We start from the raw sequence: 24,723 nt of genomic DNA, 5'->3' as shown, positions 1-24,723 counted from the left end.
AAACACCCAAATGCTGTTTCCTTTTGAACTACAAGTTTCGAATGTCTCCACCTGGCCAGTGTAGATAGGAAGTGATTGTAGTGCTGACCTGGGACATTGTTTACATAGCATCCATCCACAAGCAAATGCCCGTCCTTGGGGTCACAGAGAGGAGGCAAATAAGGGACGTAAGATGCACTCGCTCTGACGTAACGCCAGATGCTGCCTGCCGGATGAAGATGAAGAGTAAGAAAACGAACAGCAAGGTGGAACAGCATGGGAGGGAAAAGGAAATGAAGTAACATGGGCAAAGACGAAAAGCATGATGGCAACATAAACATCAACTAGAACTCTTTGAAGAGTCAGGAGGGCATCACTGTTTCAGAAAGATCCTTACAAGTATGATAACCAGCTCTGTCATCCTGAGTAGAATAGAGATTTATTTAAGTGGTGGCTGATTTGCTTTGAGGTGCATCCCCAATATTTTAGAAATCTGCTGTAAAATGTAATTAACCACCTGCATTTATATAGTGCCATGAACAAAGCAAGAGTTTTGCAACAGTGGTATTAATATAACATACTTTTGACAATAAACCACAAACTCAGATTGGTTTTGAGAGAAGGAGCAGGATAGAGAACTATAGGAGGGCCGCCCATGGAATTTCATGGTGCAATTCCTTCAGCTAATAAAGTCAAAATGAATTTTACATTGAAGTCATGCAGCTAAGTATGACAAATTTTGGACATGGGAAGAGGAAGGGAATGCATGTCATTGCAGTTTTGTCCTGTTCTTTATTGCTCCTTTTAAATTTTATAGTGAAATTTTAAATGAAAATTCTATGTTGACATGATGATGGTTTGCTTGGTGGAGGAAGGTGTGGTGTAGCTATATCCACAAAATTCTACAGGGCATACATCTGTCTTATCTCAGTTTTATTCATTGCTAGAATATTTTCTTGTGAAATTATAGGCACTATCTATTTGATAGCTATCAGGGAAAACAGTTTTGCTTACAAGGAGAAATTTAGTTCATATAAAAAACTCGTAGACATAAATACTGAGGCTACACAAGTAGGTCTGAGGCTGATTAAGCTGTATTCAGTGACTTAAAACTTGATACACCAGTCTTTCCACTATCCACAGATCAGCAGTCAATGACGGAACATTCACCATTTACGTAAATGTATGCAATTCGATGACATCCAGGACAAGGCAACACACTTCCCATGAATCCTATCTATCACTTTAAATATTTTTCCCTCTATATTGATATGCATGGCTGAAGTGTGCACCATGTACAAAATGCATTACATCTACTTGGTTTGGCTAGTACTGTAAGTATCTCTCTTACTTGCACCTCTATCAGATCCCTCAAATGGATATCAGCTACTCTACTAAGATGGACCAAACAACTTCTTTCTGTACTACGAACACCTTTCCATGGGTCTTATGTTTCTTTTCTACTCTCTCAGTGGGCATAATTTTTTTCCTAAAGAGACTACCTAGAAAAATACACAATACTCAATTGCACACATACAGATGGGGAAACGCTTCATTGCTTTTATACTCTGTTCCCAATTTTCTTCCGTGGATGAATTCAAGGCATTATGGACTATTTTCCTACTTCTGTTGATTCACTTGGATTGCCAATTCTCTTTCTAATACACATTCAGGATACTGTACATTTACTCTCATTCTTGTGCATTTAATGAATATCCTGAGTTCACTTTAGTCCTTATCATCTGCACATGTTCCATGCCAATTCATTGCCTGTAAGTATTGATGTGTTCCCTATTTTAATTTCAGATCATTTATGTTTCACTATGAGAAAATTGTGGTCTTAATATTCAATCCTCTGGCAGTAACAGTCTGCATCCCTGAACAACACTGAACAGTTTTTGACCCTATCATCCATGCTGTGAAAAGGGAAATGGTCCAGAAAAACAGAGGGAGCGAACTGAGAGAGGGAAGAGCTGATAGGTGGGAAGGACCCATAAAATGTATCTGTTCCCCTACGGATAACTTGATGACCTTAAGCCAACCGGCTGCAGAACTTCCACTTTGTCAGAACTGCTCTGTAGCCCTCTGCAGAGATCTTGTTTTATCACCAAAGTGTGCCAAGGCAGGTTTGAAGAAAATGACCAGGTAACGCAGGAGCTAATCAACCGCAAAAGCAAGGCATGCTTGGGTTGGAAACTCAACTAAAGCTCAAGGTAAAATAAATAGCTCTACGGGCCAATGAAGGTGTCTGGAGTGTGCTGCCAAAGGTGGCAGTGGAAGGAGATATTTTTTAAGAGGCATATAGAAAGATCCATGAACAGGGATATGATTCATCTGCAGGCTGATGGGATTACTTACATTTGACATCAAAACTGACACCGGTATCATGGGTAGAGAGGTCTGTTCTTATGCTGTACTGTTCTATATTCTATTGCAGGAGTCCAACAGGATAACTAGGGTTGAAGGGTGCGGGAGGCTACAACTTTAATTTATTTTGATAAACATTGCTGCACCTCTCCTTGAAGACATTCCCTGTTTCAGTGCAGCTAACCCACAGGACAAATGGGAAATGTTAAACAAGCATCTCCAACTCTTCAGAACAAAAACCATTCCAACTGTAGACATCTGTCCATCTGTCTGTAGATGACACTTCTGCAAAAAGTGTTTTCAAAGGTAGAGATAATTGCTGCTGTTGTCTTGACAGAGTAGGTGTTACATTTAGTATCTGCAAAACAAGGGTCTTCTGTCATCCTACTATTGTTATGCAATGCAGACGTTTGACAATAAAGGACAATGATGAATATCTGTGCAATGTGGGCATCTTCAGGAGACACCTCTTGATGAAGGCAAATGTCCAATGAAGAATTTCACTCTCTCCTTCAATATACCCAGAGCTTTTAGTTGATTAGTGAACGGGTGTTTAAAGATACCAACTTCAAATCCAGCGCAGATCATAGGTCGATCAGGCAGTTGGGATCATCGCCCTATATACTTCTGTGATTTGGACTACATATAGTGGGCATTTGAAAGCAACAAAAAAAAATTCCTTCAATGATGTCTCTGCAAACTTCTCAAGTTCATTGACAGATTAAGTGTACAAGTATCAGTGCTCTCTGTCAGGCCAACATTCCCAGTGTGAAACCCAAGGAGGAGGGGAGATGCAGCGCGCGCGGCCGTTCCGAATGACATCGTATGTGTTAACTAGGGGCCATGCACAATCCTGATTTGATGGAGACAGCCGTGAGAAGCACGGAGGAACACCTGGAGAAACTTCTGAAATGCCCGCTTCGCTGCCGCTGCTACTGTGCGATCGAGCATCTCTGGAGGGGAAGGCCCCAAATTCTCTGCTTTGCCTATTGCCGGAGCTGGGGGTTGAAGCGCTTGGCAGAGATGGTGATTGGTGATCGGTGCTTGGTGTCGGAGGGCTGGTCGGAGGCTCGGAGTTTTCGGACGGACTCAAGAGTCTGTTGTGGTCAGGTGCTTCCAGAGTGCTGCATCAGTAAGTTTGCGGCGCTGGAAGCTCATGGCAGTAAGTTTTTTTTTCTTCCTGCTACCGTCTGTGTGAGATGATGGGACTTTCGAGAGACTTTCAGACTTTTTACCGTGCCCATGGTCTGTTCTTCATCAAATTACGGTATTGCTTTGCACTGTTGTAACTATTTGTTATAATTATGTGGTTTTTGTCAGTTTTTCAGTCGGCTTGTCTTGTGTTTCTGTGATATCATTCTGGAGAAACATTGTATCATTTCTTAATGCATGCATTACTAAATGACAATAAAAGAGGACTGCGTGTCCTCATAATCTGAATAAGCAGATCATGTCACTTGCAGGTTCACACCTGGTTCCTGAAGCAAACACAATTTCAAACACCAAGAAATCATTAGGCAAATGAGGGAAATGATTCAAGGATGTTCTCAAAGCCTTCTTCAAGAACTGTAGTATTCCCAATGAAACGGGGAAGATTTTGGCCCATCTTTGCTCAACATGGAGAAAGAACATTTGGTTGGCAAGCACACAGAAGCCTAGTCAAATTTACAAAAGGAACATACAGTTTCCCAAACCATTCCTGACAGAACCAATAGACTACCCAAGAGAGATGATACTCCCTTCAACTCTGCCTGCTTTACCACATTTCCACACACTTCCATACCTTCCTGCTCTGCCCAACTCCTCATCTTTCTGTCCCAGGAGGTGATATATCCCTACTAATCAGCAACTATGGAGCATTACTGGAGATCTCCTGTTTCTTTCCGTGGACTCAGTTTTCTGTTCAGCATGTATAGCACCAGGAAGTTAAAATCTGATTTCTATTTAGGTTGTAATGTAGGTCACCTTCAGCCCAGATGAGATGATTGGACCTCAGTAATTATTATTTGAATCTTGCTCAGAGGTCCATGATATCATTTGAGCTTATCCCTTACACAAAGGGTGCTTCTCTTCCAAAAATTTCTTCATCCATTGTTGATGCTGATTTACAGTTACTTGCTTTATCCTCTTGTTGCTGTTGGATAAGAGGTATTCCATCAACAACTTGCCAATTTTCTTTTAAGTGATAAATGCTTAGTCAGAAAAATGGCAATAAACTATTTGTTCCTGAAGATACAGTTAAATCTTTTGTCTCTAGGTACCTCACTCACTCATGTTTACTGATAGCAGTTCCCACTTGACCTCTGTCACATTTCAAGTTCTGACATGGCACTACTTAGCACAGCTGATGGGTCAATCTACAAAAATAAACACATGAAATTGACAACAGAATTGGGTGCTATTACAAAATGACATGGCTTCTTCTTAACCTGTTGGTGTGGGGAATGAAGGACAAGCAGTTGGGGTTAAACAGCACTAGCATTTTGAAACCCCACTTGCTGGTTCACTCACAGACTTGAGAGATGTACTCCTGAGCCTTCCACTGGACTCCTCCATACACACCTCCTCCAGTTCCTAATCAGCCATCTCCCCTCTCCTCTGCTGAACCTTCATTCCAATCAACACTAACCCAAACCAACACTAACACTGACAAACTGATTTATACCATCGGTATGCACACTTCCTTTTTATGCAACAGTAATTGAAGAGTGAGGTTATACAGGACATAATGAAGTGAGGTGAGGGTAGGAGTCAGAAAAGGTGCTATATAAATGCAAGTTTAATATTTTTGTTTAAAGATTCAATTCTTAAACAACTTTCCAGGTAATATTTCAACATTAATGTTTTAGATTGCAAATAGTTATGGAAAGAGAACTTCCGTTTAGCAGCAATGAGACAGATAAGGGTCTATACAGCTAGTAAAAAAAATCATTACTAGCTGTGGATCTCCCAGATTAAATGTTTCACAAAAACCTGCCTTGCTCCTTCCTGTCTGTACAATGCACTGAACAATCATGATCATTACCTGCCTTAAATTAGCCAAGCTGGCAGAACTGGCTTTTAGAAATTTCAGCTTCCACGGAGTCTTTGACCTGAAACATTAATCGGTTTTTCTCTCTACAGACGCAGCCTGACCCACTGCGCATTTCCAACATTTTCACTTTATATTTCATATTTCTAGCGTCAGCTATTTTTTTGTTAACCAGTTTCAATGTGGGCTACAGACTGCATAGCTAAGTACACACACCGCACTCTTCACATCTACTACCTGCAAATACCTAGAGCAATCTTCAATTACAGCAGTGACAGAGAAGGAAAATGGTGTTAGCTTGGAGAGCAGCTTCAGGGTAATGGTGTTACTCTGCTTTTGCTGCTCTTGTTTTCCTACCTCAGGGGTTCCCAACCTGGGGCCCATGGACGCCTTGCTTGATGGTATTGGTCCATGGCATAAAAAAGTTTGCAAACCCTGTTTTAGCTGGTAGAGGTTGTGGGCTTTAAAGGCGCTGTCTATGGAATCTTGGAGAGTTGCTACAGTATATTCTGCATAAGGTACTAAGAATCAGTTGTAGAGTGAGTTAATGATCTTTCTCTTTAGAGTGAAGGAGGATGAGAGGTGGCTTAATAGAGGTGTACCAGATAATAAGAGGCATGGATTGAGTGAATAACCTGAGATTTTTTTCTCATGGCAGAAATAGGATATAATTTTTAGGTGATTAGAGGAATGTATGGAGGTATTTGAAGTAAGTCCTTTACATAGATCTGGTGGGTGCATGGAACCCTGCCATGGGTGGAGCTAGGGGCAATTACAAAGCAGCTTTAAGAAACTCTTAGATAGGTACATGGATGATAGAGAAATGGAGGATTATGTAGGGGGGAGGATTAGATTGATTTTAAAGTAAGAACATTGTGGTCCAAAGGGGCCTAGACTGTTCAGTGTTCTATTGTGGATGGGTGCCTATCAAGCAGACTGTTACGTTCTGCATGGTGTCAAGTTTCTTGAGTATTGTTGAGTCTATAATCATCCAGGTAAGTGGAGAGTGTTCCATCACTTTCCTGACTTGAGCCTTGTAGATCATGGACAGGCTTTGGAGAGTTAGGTGAGTTAATTACTGTAAGCTTCCTACTGCCTGACCTGGTCTTGTATCCACATAGTGCATATGGCTATTGCAATTCAGTTTCAGTAACCCCTCAGGATACTGTTAAAGGGATAAAGAGATTGTATCGGGACCATCTGCAGTAGAAATTATGCAGTGTATATCTCTACTCTTTCTAGCACTCCAATCTGATTATCTTTCTCTTCCTAATAAATTAGTCTTTATCTGCTACATGAATTTCAGTTTGGTTGTGGAGAATTGAGCTTTTCTCAGCTCACCCATTCTGGGCATTGCCCTGGACAGTCAATTGAAATGTGATGGTCAGTTTGGAATGATGGCAAAAAAAAAACAATGGAATTGTCTCCCATTACTTGGCTAACACACTGGTCTAATCTTTAGGGCTTCTTGGCTGCCTCCTCTATTGGCTGCCAGATTAGCTTTGTTTCTGGCAATTTGCATTAGCAAGATCTCTGTAGAAACAAACATCCTCCCACCCCCCACCCCACCTGCACAACCAGAATAAGCCAATATAATGTTAGGACAGAAATAGCCTTGGACGTGGTACCCTGTCACTCCAGTCCTTAGACCTCTATAATTGTCTAAATGAATTTGAGCTCTATGGCATTTTTTTGCTGGTGATGTCAGGTACAGATTGTGTCACTACAACTGTCAACCTGTATTTTCCAGACAGAGAAACTACAAATCTTGTATTTCAATTTGATAGTGTTTTGTTCAATTAATTTATGCTGATAATAAATTTATATGAAGGTGGTTTGCTAAAGGATCAAATCACTGAACACAAACAAAACCTAATGACTAGAACCAAAGAGCATTATGACACATGGTAAAAGAAGTAGGTGCTAAAGCTTCTAAAGAATCAATTGCTTCTTCAGTCTAGGAAGTCACGACAGCTCAGTCCCCAAATAGAAAAAAAAATCAGGAAAAATTCCATGATTTGTGTAAGCTTTGATAAGGGGGTCTTCATAGAGGAACATTAACACTATTTCTTTCTGCAGATACTGCCTGACCTGCTGAACGTTCCCACCATTTTCTGTTTTTGTTTCAGGTTTTCAGCACCTGCAGCATTGCTTTTCATTTCTATACAATATTGGTGGATGCAGGTTTATGTCATAATTCACGAATGTTAAAAACATTCAGCCCTGGAGGACACCTACAGCTCTTGCTGCCTAAGGAAAGCTACAAGCATCTGTAAGGACAATACACACCCATGCAATCATCTGTTTGAACTTCTTCCATCTGGCAGACGTTATAAGATTTTCTATGCCCGCACTTCCAGACTGAAAAATAGCTTTTTTCCCCCCAGAGCTACAACTGCTCTGAACCAATCGATTAAGCATCATCCATAAATTTGTTATATTGCCACTTTAATACTGGTTTTATGGTTGCTGGTTATACTGGCTGGTTACTTGATTTTATTTATTGCTTATTTGTTTTATTTGTTGTTTTATAGCATTGAGTATGGGAGTTGCAAACTCATTTTCACTGTATTGGTGCATGACAAATTGTACTATGCAATGACAATAAAGATATTTCATTTCATAAGTTGAAAGCATAAAAATAATAATAATCTCCAACTATAAGAATGTAATCAACTCCTTAATCAACCTACGATGCTGTATGAATTTTAACAATGACCTATCAGACTAATGGCCATATTTGTAAAAATAAGAAACTTGCTATCTTGTTTTGGCCTGCTATTATCAATAGCACCAAATCTATGTACGTGAATCAGGATTGTTATTCTTTGAGATTTTATTACTGAATAGGATGAAGGCACTAATTTTCTAGTGAATGTGGGATAATTCTTTTTAAGGGCCACCAGGTTGATACCTGATACAAGGACACATTTATCACAATGGCTATGTAGTATTGAATCATCATTTCATTGGAAAATCATGAACTATTATAAATCTACAGTTTTAAACAGGACAAAACAAAAGGTCTTCTGCATTCTTGTCTAGTACTCACCATTGTCGTTTTACAGAGCCTGTAAATGGCAGGTAAAGCTGAACATTTGACTCAATGTAAGGAAATGTGAGAACAGAAAGGGTCAAACAGAGGATTTAAAACAAAAGCTATAGGGAAGGAAGGAAGGAAGATAAAAAAAAAACACAATGTTGGGTGAAAAGTTACCCGTAGATTAACTTTGGGTTAATACAGTTATGAATTGGTGCTGGTTTTGGCAGTATGTTATGCAGCAATGCCACCACAATGAGACAGGAAACCAAAGCTTTGGGAATGGTGAGGGGAAAAAGGCACAAATGAGCATTACACACACAGTACAACCTCCACTCTCAAGGGCAGGACAAGGAGTTGTGGATTGCAATGTCCCAAGTACAGCTCAGCTTATTATCAGTGACAGAATCAGATAGGAGTTTTAACAAAGGGGGCTAGCAGGCACCCATCCTCCAATAATAAAGATGGTTAAAAGATCTCCCAGAAACTCCAGAAGAATGGAAACATATCAGGTGAGCAAACCCGATCTAAAGAGAACAGAATGAATTTTCTGTGCTGTTAAGGCTCCATCTGCTTCAGTATAATAAATGGAAGTTAATGAGAAAAAAATCAATAAAGAGGAACACTGAGCAATATTTAACTTTCAAATCTTAGTTACGAGACAGCATGCTAATAATAAATGGCTGTAAGGAGACCATGATCAAAACTCTATTTCTTTAAGTTCATAAATTCTTATGAGCCTGCTTTATAATGAGAGACAATTACTTTTGATGCAGCCTCCTGGTTCTGTTTTTCCTTAAGTCCTTAATGTCAGGGAACTCCTCACGGATACTTATGCACAATGCACAAGCAAATCAAAATCAGGCTGTTTGGGAGATGCAGATGTACAAGGGTGATGTGAAAGGTACAAGTGCAATTGCAGTTCATGCCTCAGATGCCACAGGTTAGGGAGACTGTGTGGGACTTCTATGAATCAGCAGCTCTGTTGACATAGAACCTGCTATAAATGATGTACTGCTAAAGTTCTGAATGAACAAATAATGACATTCTGCATCAGCAGAAAATGCTCTCTGATGAGTAATAAGATGAACTGAAAGGAGAAGAGCTAATAGCTGGTGATTGGTCACATGATGTCCTAGTCTGGCACCTTTCTAGCGCAGACATCACAGATCCGGAAATGGAAGTCAATTGCCACATCACGTTACAATGGGAATAATAGAGCAATGTTGGCACCAGTTAGGTCAGAAGCCACTGAAAGGGAAGATCATTCTGCTCACTTTATTCATCTTTAAACATAAACCAAGTTCCAATCACCTTATCCTTTTGATTTTTTATTTATTAAGTCTTGTTCTGAAGGCTAGTTAGAGATAAAAATAAAGTATTACCTTTTGGTTAAAAAGCAAATAAAACTGAAAAAACCCAAGTGTTCCACTTTAATGATAACTTAATGATCATGCAAGGCTCTTATTGACACAAATCAGTTATCCTGTTAATGCTGATATCATTACTCATATGCTGCCCACTCTCAAAACTGAGATACATACACTTTTGGAAGCACTTCTACCAATTTGGCCGAAATGATTGTATTAGCTCACACCTCACATTAAACAACATAAAAGTATATACACCAAAAACAACCCGCTAGCTTGATCTTGTTCTTACTGCTAATATTGTTGTGTGCCTGCATACTGTGACTATTCAGAGCAGACATCATTTATCTTAGTGGGGTTAATCCAGAAATAGAGGGATATAGGGAGGAGGAACTTAAAACAATTGTTTGAGAAAATGTGGGAGTGGGGGTGGGAGGTGAGATACAGGGGCCTACAGGCTGATAGGTGATAAGTGAACTAGGGAGCGGTGAAAGATTACAGACAGAGGACAGGATGTGGAAAGAGGGTGAAGGTGGAGACAGAGGCTAAAGGGTGATAAGCAGGAACACAAAGTAAGAAAGGTGGTAGGGAAAATGGAACTGGAAGGGGAAGAACTATACCTGATAATTGAAAATTTGGTATTCATATCATTGGGTTGCAGACCAACTAGGTGGTAATATAGGAGCAGAATTAGGCCATTTAGATTTTGTAGGGATCTATCAGGTGGTCAGTGGGAAGATGCTTCCCCTGTTGGGGATATCTAGGTGGAGGGTACATAGTCTCAGAGTGGGTTGCTGCTCATTTAAAATTGGAATAAAAAGGAATTCTTCCCCTCAGAGGGTCATGAATCTCTGGAATTCTCCACCCTGAGAGGCATGGAGTGGTATCCCTGAATACATCCAACATGGAAACTAACAAGATAGTTAAACCATGATGGAGAGTGTAAACTAGTGCTGAGGCAATTGGATCAGTTGTAATCTTATGGAATGACAGAGCACCTTGAAAGGCTGAGTAGCTTCGTCTACTTCTTATATTCTTTAATGCCAGAATGTGGTGCTAGTCTGGACCTCTGTCTATGCATATTACTGTACTGTGCTACTGACTGGTTAGTGACAACTTGTTGTGTTTTGTACACAGTGTGACACTTGTAGTGTGTACGGTGCACCTGAATTCACTAGCATTCTCCCCTGCTGCCTTGCATTACTGCTTTATACACACCTGTCCGACTGCACATCAGTTGATGTTATAACTACACAAAGCTTCACTGTTATTACGGTCAGAATTTTTCTTTTACCTGTGAGCACTTTGATTTCCAAGGTCTAATTTGTACCAATTAGCTAATGTCCCAAGTTTGGGCTGCTTTTAAACTCCACGTGAGTAAACCAGCATTAGCAGGATCATGTGCACAGGTTTTTGCCAGAACTGTAAAATCACATTCCAGAAAGGTGGATTTAGTAAGTTAAAGCTTAAAGGATCAAAGCTTGCTTGCATCATTCAAAAAGGCGATCTTCTACATCAAAAGCAAATGCTGATGTAGTTAAAATCCTTTTCCTGACTACTATGCCTCTGCCACATCAAGATGTGTAACCCAATAAGCAGTGAAAGTGACCGCTGTGTAATCAGGGAACTATCTTTCAGAGAATTCAAACAGGAATACAATTTTGCACAGTAATACAAAATAATTGCTGAAATATTTCTCTATATCTAACCCCATGGCTCGTACAAATGTGCCCTCCAGCAATGCTTATTCAACAGTTTTGCTTGACGTAACAACTGGTTTGCACAAGAAGGTTTGCAAATTCCTGTAAAATGTTGGATAAGAGGAGATAAAGAATTCAGCTAAAGGCCTGGAGAGGAACAAATGCAGAAACTTTTCATTAACATTAGATTTACACTGAAATTCAAACCTGCAATTTGTAGAGGCAATAGATATGAGACACTGAAATATCAGTTTACTGGTGCTCCATCCCTGTCATTCAATGTTATGCAAATCTCTCTAAGAGGAGCATGATTAGAAAAAAGGGTTGGAAAGGTTGAACATTTCAGGGTAAAAATGGACTTGCAATAAATGCATGCATGCACTACCCAAAGATTTGAGGTATGGAATAAAAATTGCTCTTATGGAACTTATGTGGAGAAAAAAAATAAATCAACAGATGTCTGTTAGCATGTCCTTGGACTGGAAGGTGTGGCAAAGGAGGGACTCATCTGTGACTGGCAACCTAATCATGTATTGACATCATATCCAAATCTTATTGCCCCGTACTATTAAGTGACTACCAATAAAAACTGACAAAATTTGTTTCATTTGTACAAACTACAACCATTCAAGATCTAATATTAGAATTAGCTGTCAAGTAACAGCGGTGGGTCACTTTGTTTTCGCTGGTAAAATGCTTAACATGCAAAAGCGACCCTGTAGGAACGCATCTCCACTTTTAACATGGACTCAATGGGGAAAAGGCCTCCATGCTGAAAACAAATGATCATACATTCGTGTTTTTTTTAGGCTTTTCCAGACAACGGCTCCAAGCTTGTACTTCCACAATATTTTAAACAAATCCCGGGATTAAGTTAAAAAAAAATACATATTCAGAGATTCCCTCCTTCCCTCTTTTATATTCCCCACTCTGGCCTCGTACCTCTTCTCCTCACCTGCCTATCACCTTTCCCTGTGCCCCTCCTTCTCCCCTTTCTCCCATGGTCCACTCTCCTGTCAGATTCTTACTTCTCCAGCCTCTTACCTTTCTCACTCACCTGGCTTCACCTATCACCTTCTTCCAAATCCCCTTTCCCTCCTTTCATCTTTTTACTTTGGCATCTTCCCCCTTCTTTTCCAGCCCTGAAGAAGGACTTTAGCCAGAAATACCACCTATTTACTCATTTCCAATAATGGTGCCTGAGCTGTTGAGTTCCTGCAGCACAGTGTGTGTGTTGCTCTGGACTTCCAGCATCTCCAGAATCTCTTGTGTTTATATTCAGAGATTATCACTTTCAATTAAAGAAGACTGACGCCACATAGGCATCGGCACCAGATTTCTAACCAGTAGGTGAATCAGTTGGATTTTTAAGTGTAATCTGGCAGCACCATAAACGTGTTGATGGTTTTGTTTTACCATGCCCAGATTTTCATGGAGTAAAGGTCTCATGCGCCTGCATAGCTTCCAGGATCTATTGACAGCATTTCATCATGGAAAAGAGCCCAAGCTGGGTGTCCCTGGCAGCCTCCATATACGATCCACAGAACTGATTTATCTTCAACTCAGTAAAAATCTTTTAGATACTTGCTAAACAATAACTGTGCAAGGGAATTTCTCCCTCTGCCCTGATGAGACCTTCCTTCAATCCACTTAACCATTCCATTTAGAGGGAAAAATGACTCTGACCTGCATGGTCATTTAAATGGCGATGAGCATCTTGTTGGCAGGAGGCAAAGTACTCATGGATAGGATACAAGGCCTTTACACACAGAAGCAAACAGCACTGTAAATGCAAACATATTTACCATCCTTGTGCACCCTCATTGCAGATGCAGTAATATCAGTTGTCACGTTGAAGTACGGGATCCACAGATCCTGAGAAAAGGTAGATGGGGAAATGGTCATGATCTATTAAAAATGGCAGCAAGGCTTTCTAGTAGCAAGCACTGCCCATTAGTTAAGCTGCAATCATACAGTGAACCTCCACAATTCCAAGTACAAAACAGTCCACGAAAACAACTTCTACACTGGATGTTAGTAAAGGTGTGCCAGCAGTGAATTACTTTGTTAAACACTACACTTTTATTGTAGAAACGATACGCTTATATTTTCAAAAATTATTTGACAGAAGGTTGATGGAACTATATCTTCTTAACTAAAACAATCCAACAGGAGCACTAGAATCTTACAGGATGCTGATACCACACAGCCAACTAAGCTTGGTCTACAATTCAACAGCGTAAAAGCTTTAGAGTACTAAGTTCACCTGGAACTGTCTAACCTTAACATTGGTTGTTGGAATCGTTAACAAACTAAGAGTTTATCATGCACGCCCTTTCTAGAGGGGCCTAATTGTGGTTTAAAGCTTACCTCAATTTGTTTGTCCTCAAAGACATCAGCAATGCTTGTGTTGAAGGCAGAGCCCGAGAGCATTGATGTGATAGGATAGGTCAGGTCTAATACTGTTTTAAAGACAGAATTCATGGCCTGTAAAAAGGACAGGGAAGGGTGAAAGTTTTCAGTTGTAACCAGAGAAACCCTGAATTGTTTTTTTCTTCCAACTATATTCTAGAACTTATTTATTGCAATTTCTAGACTTGCACAGAGCTGTGAGGCTGAGCTCCAGTATTCACTATGACTACAAAACATCCACAGCTTTATCGTCCTTTCCCACCTCATCTCCAATTGATTTTCTGAATTAGATTTATTATCACTGTCATAAAGATGTGAAATTTGTTTTGCAACAAAATTACTATAGACTACAAAATAAATAGTGCAAAAAAAAAGGCATAACAAGATAGCATTCATGGACCATTCAAAAAACTGTTGACAGAGAGGTAGAAGCTGCCCTTGAATTATTGTGTGGGCCTTCAGGCTCTTCCACTTCTCCCTGTTGGCGTCAATGAGAAGAGGGTATCTCCCAGATACTGAGGGTCAGTGAAAGATGCCACCTTCTTCAGGCAATGCCTCTTGAAGATGTCCTCAGTGGTGGCGAGGGTTGTGCCCATGATGGAACCTCCTGTGATCCTGTGCATTGCAGCCTACATACCAGGCAGTTATGCAACCAGTCAGAATGCTATACATTGTACATCTATAGAAACTTTGCTTGACTGACATACAAAATCTCCTCAAACTCCCAATGAAGTAAAGCTCCCAGTGTGCCTTCTTCAAGATTGCATCAATTTGTTGGACCCAGAATAGTTCCACTGAGATAAAAAGGAACTTGAAAATGTTCATCTTTTCCATTGCTAAGCCCCTCACTGAGGACTGACATGCGTTCTCCCAAGTTCCCCTTCCTGAAGCCATCATCAGTTCATTGGTCTTGCTGACATTGAGTGCAAGGCTGTTGTTGTGACACTAGTTAATCAACCAAAGTTTGCTGATTAATACCGAGGAGATGATAGTATTGAACACTGAGATCTAACTGATAAACAGTCATCTAACATGCATTTGCTCTTGTCTAGATGCTTCAAAGCAGAGTGGAGAGCTAGTAGACATATTTGGTGAGAACAGTTCTTAAGCCTATTTTGGCAGTTTACCAAGCAAGTCTGAGACACCAGATAAGTGCGAGGTAATGCATTTTGGGTCATCTAATACTGGCTAGCATGTACAATAAACAGCGGGGACCTTAGAACCAGTGATGTACACGGGGACCTTCGGCACAAGAGCATAGTTCCCTGAAAATGGCAACACAGGTGCACTTTCATAGGAATTATGATTTAAGAGGTGAAACATCACATTGCAGCTGTACAACACATTGGTTAAACTACACTTAGAATATTGCGTGTAGTCTGGTCACCACACAATAGAAAGAATGTAGCTGTGCTGGAAAGTGTGCAGACAAGATTCACTAGGATGTTGCCTAGAGTGGAAGACTTTAGTTATAAGGAGATTAGATAAACTTGTATAGTTCTCACTGGAGCACAGGAGGCTGAAAGATGACTTTAAAAATGTTTATAAAATTATGAAGAGGGGGTGCACAGATAGGGTAAGTAGTCAGTTTTTCTCCAAAAGTTAGCGAGTCTAAAACATGAACATTGAAATGATAGTCTGTGGCTGGGAAGCATTGCAGTTTACTCTAACACTTAGCCAAGGCCAGGGGTTCCCAACGTTTTTATGTCAGTGACCCCTACCACACTGCTGCCACACAATTTAAGATGCTCTGCTATTCACTAATCAAACAGGGAATTATGCAGATCACCGTGCAGTGAGGTAATGACAGTACTCTATGGACAGTTCTACACGACTGACTTGTGTGAATTTCCAGAGCTACTGGGTAATTCAATATCTTAACGTGTGCTATTTATGGAAGGTAGCTGGTGGGAATAAAAGATTTTGTTCCTTACATTAGAACCCATGAGCTGCTTGTTAAAGTGCCAAATGAGTTTGTTCCTTTATTCATCCCTGTACTTGACAATAAATAAATAAGTTTCAAAGTTCAGAGCACTCACAGTTGCCCACTCCCTTGCTCTCTGTTTGGTCCTCACTGCACTCCGCTCTTCTGCGTACAACGCCCCGATAAATGACCCAATGGAGGTTCCACCGATAATATCGACTGGGATTCCGATTTCCTCCATGGCCTTCAGTACACCAACATGTGAGCATCCCCTGTGCGTGTGGAAGGGGGTGGTGTGGTGGTGAAAGAGGCGGAGTCAGAGGGGAAGTGATGAATGAGTGAGGGAGAGTTGGAGTGCAAATGAAGAGATGAAAAGCGGATCAGGGAAGGGAAGGAGAGTGGGGGAAGAAGGGCCGATAAAGAAGGAATAGATACAGAGGGAATGGGGTAAGGTGGAAGGGGGTGGGGGGGGGTGAAATAATAACCATCACACTGCAATCTGGCTTCCAACAGGCAGCAACTCAAAGTTTACAATTGCTGAAATTACTTCCAAGCAACAAACAATAAAATTCCGATAATCCATTAACCAACTGTTGAGCAATCCTGATGCATCTCGCTCAACAGGTAATATTTGTTACACTCTCTTTCTACTGAACTGGCACTGCTTCCCATGATCCCCATCTATTCACTGGGTCCCACCTTCCTTTAATCTCAACTGTATCTGTTTCTGACATTCCATTTAAACTTACCAGGCTCTTTGGAAAAAATATTTACTATGGAACATTTAATTAAATGACATTAGAGCATAAATATCAAGTTCCAAGTTGTCTATTGTCATTCAAGTATACACATGTATACTGCCAAATGATACAATGTGCCTCTGGACCAACGTGCACAACACAGTACATGTAAACTCATACACAAAACACAAAATAATATTACCATAAATAAATTAACAAATAATAAAGTACATTATGGCAGCATCTGAAACTTGAGACACTGCTATTTTGGTAACAAAATTCTAAGTGTGCTAGATTACCACAGTTTTACTGTAGTTATTATTTTAAAAATAAAAACAAAGTGATTGAAATACTCAGTAGGCCAGACAGCAATTCTAAGGAACTGCATTAATGTTTTCATGTGTTAGATTAATTCCCTTCCCTTAGACATCAAGTTCTCTCTCCAGAGATGGTGCCTACATTTTACTTTCAACATTTCTATTCCCATTTCAAATTCCTAGAAGTTTTTACATTTTCTTGATTTTCATCCTGGGCCAGTTCTATAGAAACAGACAGTACGCTCAAGCTGGGCAAAGATATTGCATAATCACAGGGCAGCAGTGTGATCCAAATGTGTAAGGGTAAAGCTCAATATAAACATGGGGAGGGGGCTGTGGGAATATATACCACATGGTATGTGCTATTATTTTTGATTGTTTGTGCTTAGCCTTAACGATGCATGGAATGGTACATTGATTCATTATTGAAATATGTACCAAGGTATTGGATGTTCTCCATACAGATGTTTCCAGTAGATTGCAGTATTACAAGCGAAAAGCAATGACAGAATGCACAATGTAGCTTACCTGGCTCCTCCTCCTCCCAAGACCAAAGCAATAGTGTTCCCTGTTAGGATCCGGGCTAATCGGGAGAAGTCACTGTGTCGGTCTACAGGTTTCTGAAATACTTTTTCATATAGCTCAGTCTAAAAAAAAGAAAATTATTTCAATTTTACTTACATCCCAATTCCATGAGCACCGCTGACAAAAGAGTGCTGATTCAGCAACACCCTCAAATCCTAAATCCACATTCTCGCTCAGCAGATTAGTTATCTCATTATTCTGTTTTCACTAAGGCTTCCAGCTAACCACAGGTCAACCTAACGCCTGTTATGTCCTCATCCGCATGCCCACCCATCCCAAGCCTGACTGCAGCCTCAATCTTAAAGACCCAACTTGTCTGTTCTGGTGACCTGTCTTCACCTCAGACCACCCAGATGACTAAGCCCATCACCTTCCCCACCAGTACCCAACTCCCATCACCAGCTCTGCTTCCCCTATCACTCTTTGGCCCTCAGCCTTCCAAACTCAGCTCCCCTCATACTTCTGACACTGAAATGCTGAACTGGTGAGCACTGGGAATGAAGTACATCTTGTTTTTTTTAAATTTTATTTTATTTTAATTAGAGATACAGTGCAGAACAGGTTTTACTGGCCACATGAGCTGCACTACCCAGCAACCCATTTACTTAACCCGAGTCTAATCACAGAACAATTTACAAACACCAATTAACTCACTGACCGGAACGTCTTTGGATTGCAGAAGGAAGCTAGAGCACCTGGTGGAAGCCAGCGTACTCTCAGGAAGGTTGGAATTGAACTCCAAACTTCGATGCCCTGATCTGTAATAGTGTCACGCTAACTGTCATGCTACTACGTGCTCCAACATGTGCCCCCTAGCATGTCTAGACTTTTGTTTGAAACTACTTCAGGGGCATTTCTCAGCAATTACGAAGTTCCTCAGTAACACAAATTGCATTTAGTCTTCGGTGTAACTTCACACTGGGCTAGGAGACAAGACTACAGAACAACATTACCAATTTTTGGAAACTCCTGCGCGAGAAGATCCTGCGAGGACACTTGATATGAAAGTGCCCCGAACACCAACTCCTCATGTTTAGCCATTCGACAGTGCGGGAAGGACTAGGGCCGTCCTCCTTGTGCAAAAGGATGAGCTGCTTCAGTGCTCGCACTGCTGTGTTCTCCAACATCTGCTCCAGCTGCAGAGACAGGACACAAATACGTCAGGTTCCAAGGCAGAGAAGAGAAAATCTTTAAGTTGGTGTTGCGGTTCGTTGGATATGAATTGTCAGAAAGCCTAGTTAAGTACTGTATGGAACAGCAAGAGTTCAAAATAAACTTGATATTTTAAACTCTGAATAAAGATGAACATTTCGTATTTTTCAATTAGCTCTTTATACAATGTCACAATGCTTTGTAGTGTTGCTGATTTGAACTTCAAAATGCAATTGTGAAGTTCTAGCAGACTCTCTTGACCGAGATCTTAGTCATTCCTCCAAGTAGCAGCAAGCACTTTGCTTGGTTATGGTTTCAGGAATTGCCTTTGACATTTTCCTTTGTTAAAGATATTGCACAAGTGTAAACTGCTGCTGTTGTCCAAACAAGCTAACACTGGATAAGAAAAACCTGGTGCATCACCCCGGGAAAGGTTTCACTGTTAATGTAATGCTCTTTCTGTAGCAGCAGTGTTTGGGTTATGGCTAGAGATAATGGGGGCTTTGGAATGTACGCCATTTAATGAAGGGAGTGTTTCTTCCTGTTGTGTGCCTGAGACCAAGGTGATCTGGGTCTTTTGTTTGGCAGAAGATGGGGAGAGATGATGCCTGAAAGGAGAGGTTATAGACACCAGAAAGGAGTGGACTTGAAGTGGGGCCGGGAGTCGATGAAGCCCGGGGAAATCGATGGGGGACCAGCGGAAGGGAAACTGTGAGCTCCAACTGTGCTCATTAGACGTTTCATTGAAATGGGCCCTTTTTTTGGTTTTACTTTACTAACCCTTCAGTCAAATTAAGAATTATAAAGCTAAATCGTTTAATTGCATATGGTGGACTGTCTGTTATGTCATGGTACTGATTTGTAATGGGAACACACCACGCAGCATCCACACAAACTGGAGGTTTGGCTCCTCAATCTCATACATTTGGTGGGGCCAGACACCGTCTTCCCTAGACTTATGCAGCCGACACAACCTGAGGGCTACACTGGTTTGAACTTTTGTTCGATGTGTCTTCACACAAACTCTAACTTTTTAAATTCAGAAACGCTGCTTGGTTCTTTTATCAATACAGAGTGGGTCTTATACACATTGAGAAAATATATACTAAAGTACACACACGAATTAGAGAGAAATAGTAGATATCTCCATCCAGAGTAAGGAGTACCCTTTACTTTCTGGCTACATAAACTGGCAAGCAGTGTGTTTTATTGGACATGTTTCAAAGCCTGTTTGGTACAAGGTTAAGGAGGAAGGGAGCACTATTCAGTGAGCTCAACTTCAGCAGAATTACACACATATACATGCACAAAAATAAATTAAACAAATAGTGCAAAAAGAGAGCAAGAGATCTGCTTCCACCAGACATTTACTTATAAATTTTCAGATCAAAGGAACTGCATGTGAAATTAGATTTCTCACCAACTTCTTCTTGGAATGTTGTCAGTCAAGTTCTCCAACCTCCTAACTTTCTTCTTATGGAGATAGATATATGTGTATAAAGAGAACTCCCGTGTGTGTAGAGCAAGAAGAGATAAGAAGCTTCTAAGGTCTTTTTTATTTGCATGAAAAATGATGTGAATTTATACATCACCTTTCATGTCCTGCAGGATATCCCAGAGCACTTTACAGCTAATGAGCTATTTTGCAAAGTGTAGCTAGTTTTGATTCATATTCAAAATATATCCACACAGTAGCAGGTGTAGTGACAGCAGGGCAGTAGGCTAAGCACGCATCCTTGAAGTGCATCAGTGTTGATTGTCAGAAAGCAGGAGATGTTATTTCTGATCCACACTGACTGTGGTCTCTCAGTAAGGAAATCAAGCATTCAGCTGGAGAGGGAGGTACAGAGGCCCAGGTTTTGGAGCTTGTTGATTAGAACTGAGGGTATGCTTGTGTTGAACGCTGAGCTGTAAACGATAAACAGCAGCCTGAAATAGGCACTGCTATTTATCCAAGGTGAAGTTGATAGCCTGTGTGATTGCATCTGCTGTAGACCTACTGTGGTGATAGGCAAGTTGCAGCATCCAGATTTTTGCTTAGATACGTTGATTCTGGCCATGACCAACCTCTCAAAGCACTTCATCGCAGTAGACGTGAGTGCAACTGGGCAATAGTTGTTGAGGCATCTCACCCTGCTCTCACTGCCGCTCTTTTGAAGCAGGTGGGAACCTCTGACTGCAGCAGTGAGATTGAAGAGATCCTGAACACCTCCACCAGATGGTTGACATGGGTTTTCAATGCCCTGCCAGCTACACCATCTGGGCCTGAAGCCTTGCAAGGGTTTATCCTCTTGAAAGATGCTCTGACATCGGCCTCGCAGACAGAGATTACAGGCTCACCAGGTGATTCATACAGATGTAGTTTTATTCTCCCTTTGAAAGCTCACCTGGGAGTGAAGCATTATAGCTATTCATGATGTTAGGTTCATGAAATAATGGCTTTCAAATCTGTCCAGAGCTGGTGAGCATCTGATTCCACCTCTACCTTTAATTTGAATAGCTTTTTTGCCCTTAAAATAGTCTTTCAAAGATTGTACCTGGCCTTGTATAGTTCCGTTTCGCCTGTCTGGAATGCCACAGATCTAGACCTCAGACTATGAATCTCTTGATTCATCCACAGCTTTTGCTTCGAGTATGTCTGGTATGTTCTTGAAGGCACACTCTCGTCCACACAGGTGTTGATGAAGTTGGTGATAATTGTAGTGTATTCATTCAGATTCAAATATGAATCCCTGAATTTTGTCCAGTCCACTGACTCAAAGCAGTTCTATAAGCACTCCTCTGCCGCCCTTGGCTGCACCTTCTTTGTCCTTACCAGTGGTGATGTGGTCTTTAGTCTGTGCCTATACACTGCAAGCAGAAGTACAAGCAGATTATTGGATTGTCCAAAGTGTGGGCATGTGATGGCACGGTAAGCGTTCTTGATGATGGTGTAACAGTGGACAAGAGTGTTGGCTCCTCTGGTTCCACAGGTAATATGTTGGTGGTAGTTGTTCAAAGACTTCAAGCTGGCCTAGTTAAAATCCTTTACATTGATAGGAAAGGCATCAGGACGTGCTTTTTTTGTCACTGTTATTTAAGGTGCTCAGCTTTTCCAGTGCCTGCCTGCTGTTGGCCTGAAGTGGAATGTACGCGGTTACCAGAATGATAGTAGTAACTCCCTTGGCAGATAAAATTGATGACACTTGACAGCTGTGTATCTGAGGTCAGGAGAGGAGGACTGAGACAGAACCGCCAAGTCTGTGCTCCACGATGAGTTAATCATAAAGCATACTCCACCTCCTCCATCTTTAAAAGACTGAGGTGCCCTGTCTTTATGCTGAATAGTGAAACCATCTGGCTGCAGCAATGTATCCAAAATGGCAGAGGTGAACTACATTTCTGTAAAGCAATGTACAAAACAGTCTCTGATGTCCCTCTAGTACTGTAATCTTGCTCTGAGGTCTTTAATTTCCTATTCCAAAGACTGCACATTCACCAGCAGGATAGTTGAAAATGGAGATCTGAACCCACTGAGTTCCAATTGTACTTGCAGACCAGCTTGGCTTCCACAATTCTGTTTTCTTAAAGGGAATCTGCACGTATGACCCAAGTCTACCGATATCACTATATTTGAATATCGATAGATACTAAAAAATTTCTAATGGTGTACCATGGAGAGCATTCTAACTGGTTGCATCATCGTCTGTAAGAAGGGGCAACTCCACAGGATCGGGAAAAACTGTAGAAAGTTGTAAACTCAGCCAGCTCCATCATGGGCACCACCTCCTCAGCAAAAAGTGATGCCTCAAGAAGGCGGCATTCATCGTTAAGGACTCCCATCACTCAGGACATGCCCTCTTCACATTGCTACCATCAGGAGGGTGGCACGGGAGCTTGAAGACACACACTTAACGTTTCAGAAATAGCTTCTTCCCCTCCTCTATCAGGTTTCTCAATGGACAATGAACCCATGAACGATAATTCACTATTTTTGCTCTCTTTTGTACCACTTAATTTAATGTTTTTTATTGTATTACTGGAGACGGTTCAAAGGAGGTTCCTCAAAATGATTTCAGGATTGAATGGCTTGTCATATGAAGAGCGTTTGATGGTTCTGTGCCTGTATTCACTAGAATTCAGAAGAACGAGGGGTGATCTGATTGAAAGCTATCGAATGGTGAAAGGCCTTGACAGAGTGGATGTGGAGAGGATATTTCTTATGGTGGGAGTGTCCAAGACCAGAGAACACCCTCAGAATAGAAGGGCATCCTTTTTGAATGGAAATAAGGAGGAATTTCTTTAGCCAGAGAGTGATGAATCTGTGAAATTCTTTGCCACAGGCCAAATCTTTATGTATATTTAAGGCAGACATTGGTAGTTTCAGGGCATGAAGGGATATGGGGAGAAGGCAGGAGATTGGGGCAGAGAGGAAAATTGGATAAGCCAAGATGAAACAGTGCAGTAAACTCGATGGGCCAAATGGCCTAATCCTGCTCCTATATCTTATGGTCTTATTTTTTATTGTAATTTATAGTTTTAAAAAATTATTATGTACTCCAATGTACTGCTGCCACAAAACAACACATTTCACAACATATGCCAGTGATATTAAACCTGTTCCTGATTCTGTTCGTTTGCAGGATGTGAGTATTGCTCATCAGGCAAACAGATTTATTTTGCTCAACCTTGTGGAAGTATAAATTAGGCAGCCCTGGTGGACTATCCAAACTGCTTATATAAAATATTGCATTTATCCATGACACACTTAAGAGTGAGCCGATAATAGGGAAGGATGTCTTAAAAGTTCAAGGACAAGTTTAATTGTCATTTAAGCAAACATGAATACACACGAATACAACCAAATTAAACAGCATTACTCTGGGTCAAGGTGCAATACACAGTACCAACAATCATACGCAGCACAAGGCACACACAGCACCTGTAAGGCAGCAGTAAAATACAGTCGCACTAAAAAATGTAGTTCAAGATATAACTGCACAACAAAGTGAGGATAATAAACGAGAGATTCTGCAGATGCTGGAAATCTTGAGCAACACACACAAGATGGTGGCAGAACTCAGCAAGTTAGGCAGCATTTCTGGAGGGGAATAAACAGTGGATATTTCAGAACGAGACCCTCAATCAGTATAGAATAAGAGGGAAGAAACAAGATAGTGGGAGGGAAAGCATGGATGATGCCTGTTTTCCACTGAGTTGCTGTTTTTGCACAGTGTTCGTTGCAATGTGCTAATGTGAAAATGGCATGAGAGAATTCCTTCAATAATAATCTTTTAACATGTCAAAAACGATGCAAGTTAAAAAGGTACCATGCAGAACTGAAGAGTATTTATTGTTTGGTTGAATAAGACATTATAACGAGACCATGCCCATGCCCTTTGATAATTTTGATAGATCCCATAACCCAATTTAAAGACCAGCAAGGGCCTCTTCCCCATATTAGTCAACATTAAACCTTTGATCAACATCATTAAAGACAGATCAATAGGTTGTTCATGATCTTTTTTTTAACTTCTGGGATCTCACTGCACGCTAGTAAAGAGCTAGAACGGTTTAAATATATTTCAGTGATTGCCAAGTTTTCTTTAAGCCCAAGGATGTGAATTGAGGAAACTGCACGTTAATCCTAAAATAGCAAAGGAAGAGGTAAAGGAAACAGAAACATGATAGTGATTATTAGTCCAGCTAGACCTTAAACAGTAGCTATTAGCCAGTTTTACTTCTTCACCACAGTGACGTTGCAGAACTAACAACAGGTACAGGAAGGCATTAAAATATGATTCTATAACTACACTTTGGTAGGCTAACTAAAACCAGCTGGGTGTCAGTGGAATGCCTCACGGGGAAGGACATATAGTCAATTTATCAAATGACAGATGGGAAACATAAGGAGGAATGATTTGCACACATGTGACCACATATTATGTCTGAGGTAACTTTGATAATAATGTTTCAGGACAGCGGCTGGGGCAGAAACACAATGCCATTAAGATAGGTGAGGATATGCGAAGTGATTATTACCTTCAAGGCAATACACACATAATTACCCTTAAGGCATTATCTGTCCATGTTGAGGAGCTTTACAGACAAAGAAACACAGTTACTG

The 24,723-nt window shown here is 40.8% G+C and overlaps 1 protein-coding gene across 5 annotated transcripts in view; it reads right to left on the bottom strand.

Annotated features, from left to right (window-relative positions):
• pnpla6 (patatin-like phospholipase domain containing 6) overlaps positions 1 to 24,723 on the bottom strand; it is a 203,812-nt gene that overhangs the window by 40,118 nt on the left and 138,971 nt on the right. For 4 of the 5 annotated variants that reach the window (XM_063035875.1, XM_063035872.1, XM_063035870.1 and 1 more), the window contains 5 exons: positions 18,419 to 18,601; positions 17,409 to 17,527; positions 15,939 to 16,095; positions 13,858 to 13,974; positions 13,293 to 13,362 (listed from right to left, as the gene is read on the bottom strand). In XM_063035875.1, the coding sequence (XP_062891945.1) occupies positions 13,293 to 13,362; positions 13,858 to 13,974; positions 15,939 to 16,095; positions 17,409 to 17,527; positions 18,419 to 18,601 (646 nt within the window). Of the gene's footprint in view, positions 1 to 88; positions 206 to 13,292; positions 13,363 to 13,857; positions 13,975 to 15,938; positions 16,096 to 17,408; positions 17,528 to 18,418; positions 18,602 to 24,723 lie in introns of all 5 variants that reach the window. The other variant, XM_063035871.1, reaches the window with a different exon arrangement.

The sequence above is a fragment of the Mobula hypostoma genome, chromosome 29, assembly GCF_963921235.1.
Source record: "Mobula hypostoma chromosome 29, sMobHyp1.1, whole genome shotgun sequence".
NCBI classification, from domain to species: domain Eukaryota; kingdom Metazoa; phylum Chordata; class Chondrichthyes; order Myliobatiformes; family Myliobatidae; genus Mobula; species Mobula hypostoma.
Note: the sequence above shows the minus strand (reverse complement) of the source record. Positions and strands in the feature narration are given on the sequence as shown.